The sequence below is a fragment of the Elephantulus edwardii genome, unplaced genomic scaffold (assembly GCF_000299155.1).
Source record: "Elephantulus edwardii isolate Elephantulus edwardi_28Jun2011 unplaced genomic scaffold, EleEdw1.0 scaffold00030, whole genome shotgun sequence".
Classification (NCBI taxonomy): Eukaryota; Metazoa; Chordata; class Mammalia; order Macroscelidea; family Macroscelididae; genus Elephantulus; species Elephantulus edwardii.
The window spans coordinates 7,240,745-7,248,379 of NW_006399780.1; the positions used below are offsets into that span (position 1 = coordinate 7,240,745).

At 36.3% G+C, this 7,635-nt stretch overlaps 1 protein-coding gene and 1 pseudogene across 1 annotated transcript in view; one reads left to right on the top strand and one right to left on the bottom strand.

The window, feature by feature from the left end:
- Positions 1–1,142: 1,142 nt before the first annotated feature.
- LOC102867246 (septin-10-like) overlaps positions 1,143–7,635 on the top strand; it is a 47,193-nt gene continuing 40,700 nt past the window's right edge. Inside the window, exons 1-2 of the mRNA XM_006883819.1 lie at positions 1,143–1,254; positions 1,823–2,018. Coding sequence (XP_006883881.1) covers positions 1,164–1,254; positions 1,823–2,018 — 287 coding nt within the window. The 5' untranslated portion in view covers positions 1,143–1,163. The remainder of the gene's footprint in view (positions 1,255–1,822; positions 2,019–7,635) is intronic.
- LOC102866834 lies at positions 4,947–5,488 on the bottom strand (annotated as a pseudogene).

A 7,635-nucleotide genomic window follows, 5' to 3' on the forward strand; every position in this document is an offset into this window, starting at 1 on the left:
CCTGGAATGTCCTTTTTCCTGAAATGTCATTCATTCAGATTTTCTGTAGAAAGCCTGGGTGATTACCAAGCTACTTTTTTTTTTTTATAAACCTTAATATTACAACTTTGTTTCTACAAGAGTAAAAGGCTCCTTCCACTTCCCATTTTCACTTGAAGTTCTTCATAAAGAATCCCAGTAGTGTGATGGTTCATAATTTGTCTGCTACCAAAAGGACAATGTTTCAGACTGCCCAGCTGCTCTGAGGGATTTAGATCCTTGGGATGCACTGTAGGGCAGTTTTACTCTTCTACAGAGTTGTCATGAATCAGAATCAACTCAATGGCAAAGGATTTAGATTATTTTATTTTTTTAATGAGGAACTGTTTTATAGTCAGTGTGTATGTATATGTGTTTGCGCAGCCAGCCAAACATTTGTGCGTGCATGCTTGTAAAATTTGGATCCTCTTGAATTTTCTCTCAACTTTTAGCTGATTTGCCTGTTCCAGTCTCTAATTTCTCAGCTCAATAGGGGTCCACATTCTTCTTGATCTTCATTTTTTGTGTGCTAGTGACAAAAGTGTATCTTCAGGGAAGAAGTTAAGTATATATACATCTTACCTAGTATGATTTCCTTTTTCACAAGTCTAAGTAGACTAGTCTTTGATTTCACTTTGGTGACTTCAAAGAATTAGTTGTAATTATTGATTGGCTAGTGAGATTATTTTGACCTAAGTTACACTTTTATAAGAGTTGGAATGATACAGAATTTTGTATGTATTTTACTTTTACTTGACATTTTAATGTAAAAATTTTCAAAGTTCTTAAAATTTATCATCTATGCCTGTAATGATTTTACATGTTCCATTTTATGAATGAATATCCTATAACTTGTTTGGATACTTTGTTATTTTTAGAAATCAAATGCTTTGATGCTGTAAGTAGTGCTACTCACTTAGAAGAAATACATAATTTGAGTGTCCAGATACAGAATCCTTTATCACAAATTTACATTACATTACTTTGGGTGACGATAGTGATTACAAAATCTTTAGTTTCTTTGATAAAGTGTATTTATCTTTTCATATGTGCCAATTTTCTAATCAGAGGTGTGTGTTTTGTTTTTCCTTTCTCACCTTTGTTTTCTTCAGCAAAATAAAAGAGACAATATCCGTTCCTTAACTATGTCTGGCCATGTTGGTTTTGAGAGTTTGCCTGATCAGCTGGTCAATAGATCCATTCAGCAAGGCTTCTGTTTTAATATTCTTTGTGTGGGTAAGTGCCAAACTCTTCCTTTGTATTGTTCCTTCATGGTACATGAGCAGTGTGACGCTGCTGTTACTACTGTCAGTTTTGGGTTTCATGCCTTAAACTTTTTTTTAAAAAAAAAGAGAAAGAAAAACCAACCACAGAGGCACACAGTTAGTATCCACCAGATGCTCTGCTGGAGAAGGAGGGGCAATCTCCTCCTGTACCAGTCAGATCTGATTTAACGGTAAACATACACAAAATAATAAAATTTAAATTTAAGTTTTATTTAAAAGAAAAAAACAAAAAACCAACCAACACAAACATAACCACATTCCAGTAGTTTCTTTGGAGTTCTGAGTAACTTAACATACAAGCTTATTTCTGTGCTTCTCTGGTGACTCAGTGGGCCAGCTCTATCATCTATATACTATCATAGGTAACACAACCCTTGAAATTTTTGGGGCCCCTGAAATGACTTTAGGAGTTTAAAGGTACATTTTTAGCTGCAAAATACACTTGTGACTTTAGGAGTTTAAAGTTACATTTTTAGCTGCAAAATACACTTGTGAAGATACATGTTTCTTTATTTCAGGGGAAACTGGAATTGGGAAATCAACACTGATTGACACATTGTTTAATACTAACTTTGAAGACCATGAATCCTCACATTTTTGCCCACATGTTAAACTTAAGGCTCAGACGTATGAACTCCAGGAAAGCAATGTTCGATTGAAGTTGACCATTGTGAATACAGTGGGATTTGGTGACCAAATAAACAAAGAAGAGAGGTTTGTGTTTTGGTTTTTTCTAATAAAACAAGTTTTTAATATATTAAGAAATTGCCTCTTTTGCTCCATGGGCTGTGATTTAATTTTGTATCTTAGTAATGCTTACCTTTACTTCTAGACTTAATTTTTTAAGGAAGTAATTTCAATTCTTTTTAGAAAATGCACATTTATTTTCATCTGTAATGTAAATGCCAATCTATATTAAGTGGTTTGTACTAGTTTTCGTGGAGGATTTGTTTTACTAGGTGGAGAAAAAGACATACAATATACAATATAACATATATAAATAGAAACGTATTTGTGCATGCATTTTTTTTCTTTCCCCTTTTCAAAATTCTAACTCGAGTAACCAGTTACATCAATAAGCATTGTAGGAGAGGTTTGATAATGAAATTATTATATTTTATGTTGTATAATTCTTTTTTCCTATGGTTTTATAGAGGCTGATAATAGTCTATGTCAAATACAGTCTGTAAGAAGATATAAATGAGGACAAAACAAATTTGTTTTTTCCTTATTAGAATGTATACATTTATAATGCATAAATTTGATTATAAGACTTGTATAGACTGATTTACTAGAAGGAAAATATTTTGCAAAATGACTCTATGACTTATGCTAATACAATCTTTTTAATCCATTTGTCTTCTACTTGAAATATGAAAAAATGACTTGTATAAACCTTTTGGGGAAAAAGTACTGATATTTGGATTTTTTAAAAAAATTTATGATTTTAATGAAAGTTTGTAGAAAAGTTGGATTTTCATTCATTCATTCATTCATTGTTGCAAAGTTTTCTCCCTAGATTTGGATTTAACTACCATCTTATTTTGTGGTTTTTGTTTTTTCTGCCACCTTCATATTTCTTTCTTGTTTGTCTACTATTCTTATAGTTGTTAGTTTAAAATTGTAAATGGAATTATTTAACTTACTCAGATTTTTTTTTAATTTCAGTTAACATTTACAAAGGTTTTGGATTTCCATTCATTCATTGTTGCACTTTTCTCCTTACTCACATTTTAAAATGAGTTATTTTTGTACTTTACCCCTTTATTTTCATGCCAATGAAATAGAGCTTAGAATAGTTAAACTTCATGAACCACCTGCTAACCCGAAGGCTCTCAGTCTGAATCCACCAGTTACCACTTTGCAGGAGAAAGATGAACATTCTTCTCCCAGATGATTTACAGCCTCTGAAAACCCACTGGAGGGTCAGCTTGTGAGTTTGTTTCAACTTGGTGTCACATACTTATTGTTATCACGTATTTTGTCTTTTTAACCATTGTAGTGGTGTTGTGTACCGTTGAATAGGAACCGATTCATAGCTGACCCTCCAGCGAGTTTTTAAGGGCATTTAATCACATGGGAGAAGATTGCCCATCCTTCTTCCACAGAACAGCTAGTAGATTTGGACCATGTCCTTTTGAGATTGCAGCATAGCCTCTTGCCACTAGGCCACCAGTGACATAATTATTTTATTTGCATAGTGTCTTACTTCCTCTTAACCCTAAATTTTTGTTTTACACTCATACTTGGAATATTTGTCTAGCTTGTATTTCTGAGTTGATAGTTATTAATTTCTTTTCTTCTGACTGGGCACCACTCTCCTGTCTCTGGTTTCCATTATTTCTGTTGAGGCCAGCTGTCAGTCTTCCTTCCTCTTTTTTTTCCTCTATTTATATTGAGATTGTTTTTTTTGGGGGGGGGGATGTTGTTATTTTCACATGATACTTCTGAATTTTTATTTATTCTGTTTGTGATTTTGTTTGCCCTTCTGAATTAAAATACCATATCCTTCATCAATTCTTTTAAAAATCTTGGGAGGTTTTTTTTGTTTTTGTTTTTTTTTTATACTTTTATCATTTTATTAGGAATAATTCCAATGAGTTATGAAGAAACTTACTGAGTTGATGAGTTTTCCAAAAACTCTTAATGAAGATATGTTCACCAATAATAAAAAAAAACATCAGCAGAACTATTTATTTTACTGGGCAAAGAGTCAGGCTGATACCAAAAGCAACATGCAACATAAAAAAGAAAAAAAAAGGTACAATATAAAGGAAGACAAATCTGCTGAGTATTAAAAACCATCTCCGTAGAAACTCTTTGCAACCAGCACAGAACTAATTAGCTATCAGTTCCAACCCATACAAGTTTGGCTGACAGAAGCCAGGAGTCAATAATGGAAGGGTTACAAGGAGCAAGATTCCTCAGTGCAAGAGATTTGAATAGTGTTTTGGAGCACTTTGGTGGCTGGCACAAGCATCATGAGAAAATCTTTTTGGCAAGGGAGAGAAATAAATACAACAAATGGAATGCTTTCTTTTCAATCAGCAGACTGTCCCAGGAATGATAAAGGTGAAAGTAGTAAGGGGTTAACTTTAAAACATTATTTGTTGTGGGCTCAAAGGACATTCAAAACAAAAACTGATGAGTTGGTAAATGCTTTGCTGTGTAAATTCTCAACAACAAAATAAATAAAATTTAGAAAAGGAAAAAAATTAAATATCTTTTGGAACAAAATGGACATGCATAATATAGTATAAAACCTAATTTCTATTTTTCACAGAAATGATTTATGAAATTATAACAATTTTGCCTTTTAAAAAAAAAAGAAAAGACATTCAGAATGGATTTATTTAAAGGTGTCACATAGTTATGTCCAGGCATTTAGGCTTAAAAGAAGTAAAATTAAAAGAGGACACTTTTTTCCCAAGTTAAGGAGAATTTCTTTAAAACCAAGCACATTACTAAATAGCAACATTTCACTTGGTAAACAATAATTGGCAACAAAGTTTAAATGTTGTAATATTCTGCCCAAAACCAGTCCCACATACTGTTTAATAACCAAGATGCAAACTAATTTTGTTCTAACAAGCCTAGACCAATTCTATCAAATATGTCCTTGGTTAGATATCCGGTTTTCATTTAACGTTTTGAAAGCTCATTTGACAGCCAGTCAAGTCCCTCATACAGACCAGTTCCTTGTGTAGCACAAGTGGCTTGAACATACCATGTTCTGTTATGAAGAGACTGAAGACCTAATTTATCTGTCATTTCACTGATGGCCATAGCATTTGGCAAATCTTGTTTGTTTGCAAAAAGCAACAGTACTGCATCTCGCAATTATCTTCCTGAAGCATTTTCTGCAGCTCCTCTGCTCCTTCCTGAATTCTTTCACGATCGTTGCTATCTACCACAAAAATAAGACCATGGGTATTTTGGAAGTATTGCCTCCAGAGAGGTCTAATTTTATCTTGACCACCAACATCCCATACTGTGAAACAAATGTTCTTGTATTCTACTGTTTCCACATTAAAACCAATAGTTGGAATGGTGGTGACAATCTCGCCTAACTTCAGTTTATACAGAGTTGTCGTCTTGCCAGCAGCATCCAGTCCAACCATCAAGATACACATCTGCTTCTTGCCGAAGAGACGGGAGAGCAGGGAGGAGATGGTGAAACCCATGGCGGCAGTTGCACTTGCTACGGGCAGGAGAAGAGGTTTGGGACGTCCCCGGACCTTCTCCTATCACACCCCCAGCAAACTGAGTGACAGAGAATAAAAAGAGCTGAGGCAGGAAGAGACCGGTCGGGACAGCTCGCCAGCCGGTGCGTCTCACGGAGCCTCGGGACCCAGACAGCAATGAGCAGAGAGAGGACCTGCTCTGCGACTGGCGCAGCAGCTTCGGCTCTAGCATTAAGGATCTGCTTGTGCCCCGTCACGCGGTGGCCGCGGGGACTCCGGCGGCGGCCTGGCCCCTCCAACGTAGACAGCGGGAGTTATTTTTTTAAAATCTTGTTTCTACTTCTCTTACCTTTCCTTCTGAAACTTTAATTAATAAAAATCTTCACATCACTAACCTGTTTTGTGAAATAAAAGGCTGTGTGATTTGGACATTGTACAAATATCATATCTGTGTGACATTCATTCAAGCAACATACAAGTCCATTCTTTTGAGTGCCAACACACTCATGCTGCTAGGCTGGCTTTCAAACCTCAGATGGGATTGACACAGTGCCTGCAGCAGTGGGCTTGAGCATGGTGGAGATGTCTAAGGATGGAACAGAAAAGGGGAAGGGTCTGATCTCTTGTTCAGAGGGCCACTATGAAATGCTACTGACTCTGTCCCATTGGATGGACTTTGACCTCCTTTTGAAAATAGTTGTCTATAGTTATCTCTTTATTCATAGCAAATACATTTTTAAGAGACATAAATGCAGGTTATATACTTGGATTTCACCTGATGGTATGCATAGGAATCAGAACGACTACATCTGTGGAAAGAATCCTTGGAGAAGCTCAATATCAGCTGTGAAAACTAGGCCAGGAGCTGATTGTGGAACAGACGACCAACTACTCATATGCACGTTCAAGCTGAAGTTGAGGAAAATTAAACCAAATCCAAAGCAACCAAAATATGACTTTGAGTCTATCCCACCTGAGTTTCAGAACCATCTCAGGAACAGGTTTGAGGCCTTGAACACTAATGAGCGAAGACCAGATGAGTTGTGGGAGGATATCAAGGGTATCATCCAGGAAGAATGCAAATGGTCATTGCAAAGACAGAAGAGGAAACAAAGACCAAAATGGATGTCAGAAGAGACTCTAAAAATTGCACCTGGAGCACAGTGAAGCCAAAGCACAAGGAAGAATTCAAGATACTAAAGAGTTGAATAGAAGATTTCAAAAGGCAGCACGGGATTACAAAGCAAAATATTATAATGAAATGTGCAAGGAGTTGGAGTCAGAAAATCTAAAGAGCCTAACTCGCTCAGCATTTCTTAAGCTCAAGGAACTGAAGAACAAATTCAAACCTAGAGTTGCTATAATCAAGGATGCTTTTGGCAGAATGTTAAATGATCCAGGAAGTATTAAAAGAAGATGGAAAGAATATACTGAGTCACTGTATTGAAAGGAATAGGCAGACACAGAAGAATTTCATGAAACAACATAAGAGCTAGAGCCTATGGTGATGAAAGAAGAAGTTCAGGCTGCTTTGAAGGAAATGGCAAAAAATAAGGCTCCAGGAATAGATGGTATACCAATTGACATATTTCAGTTAACAAATGCTGCCCTGGATGTGCTCACCAAGTTGTGCCAAGAAATCTGGAGAACAACCACTTGGCCAACTGACTGGAAAAGATCTATGTTTGTTCCCATTCCAAGGAAAGGTGACCCAACAGTGTGGAAACTATAGAACAGTCTCATTAATTTCACATGCAAGCAAGATTCTACTGAAGATTATCCAAAAACGACTGGAACAGCCCATCAGCAGAGAACTACCAGAAGTCCAGGCTCGGTTTAGAAGAATCGTGGTACTAGGGATATTGTAGCTGATGTTAGATGGATCTTAGCTGAAAGCAGGGAATACCAGAGGAATGTCTATTTGTGTTTCATTGAGTATGCAAAGGCATTTGACTGTGTAGATCATAACAAACTATGGCTGACTCTGAGAAGAATGGGAATCCCAGACCACTTGATCGTTCTAATGTGAAACCTATACTTGGGCCAGGAGGTAGTCATCAGAACAGAGCAAGGGAACACTGCATGGTTCAAAATTGGGAAGGGCGTACGCCAGCGATGCATCCTATCTCCATACCTTTTCAACCTAT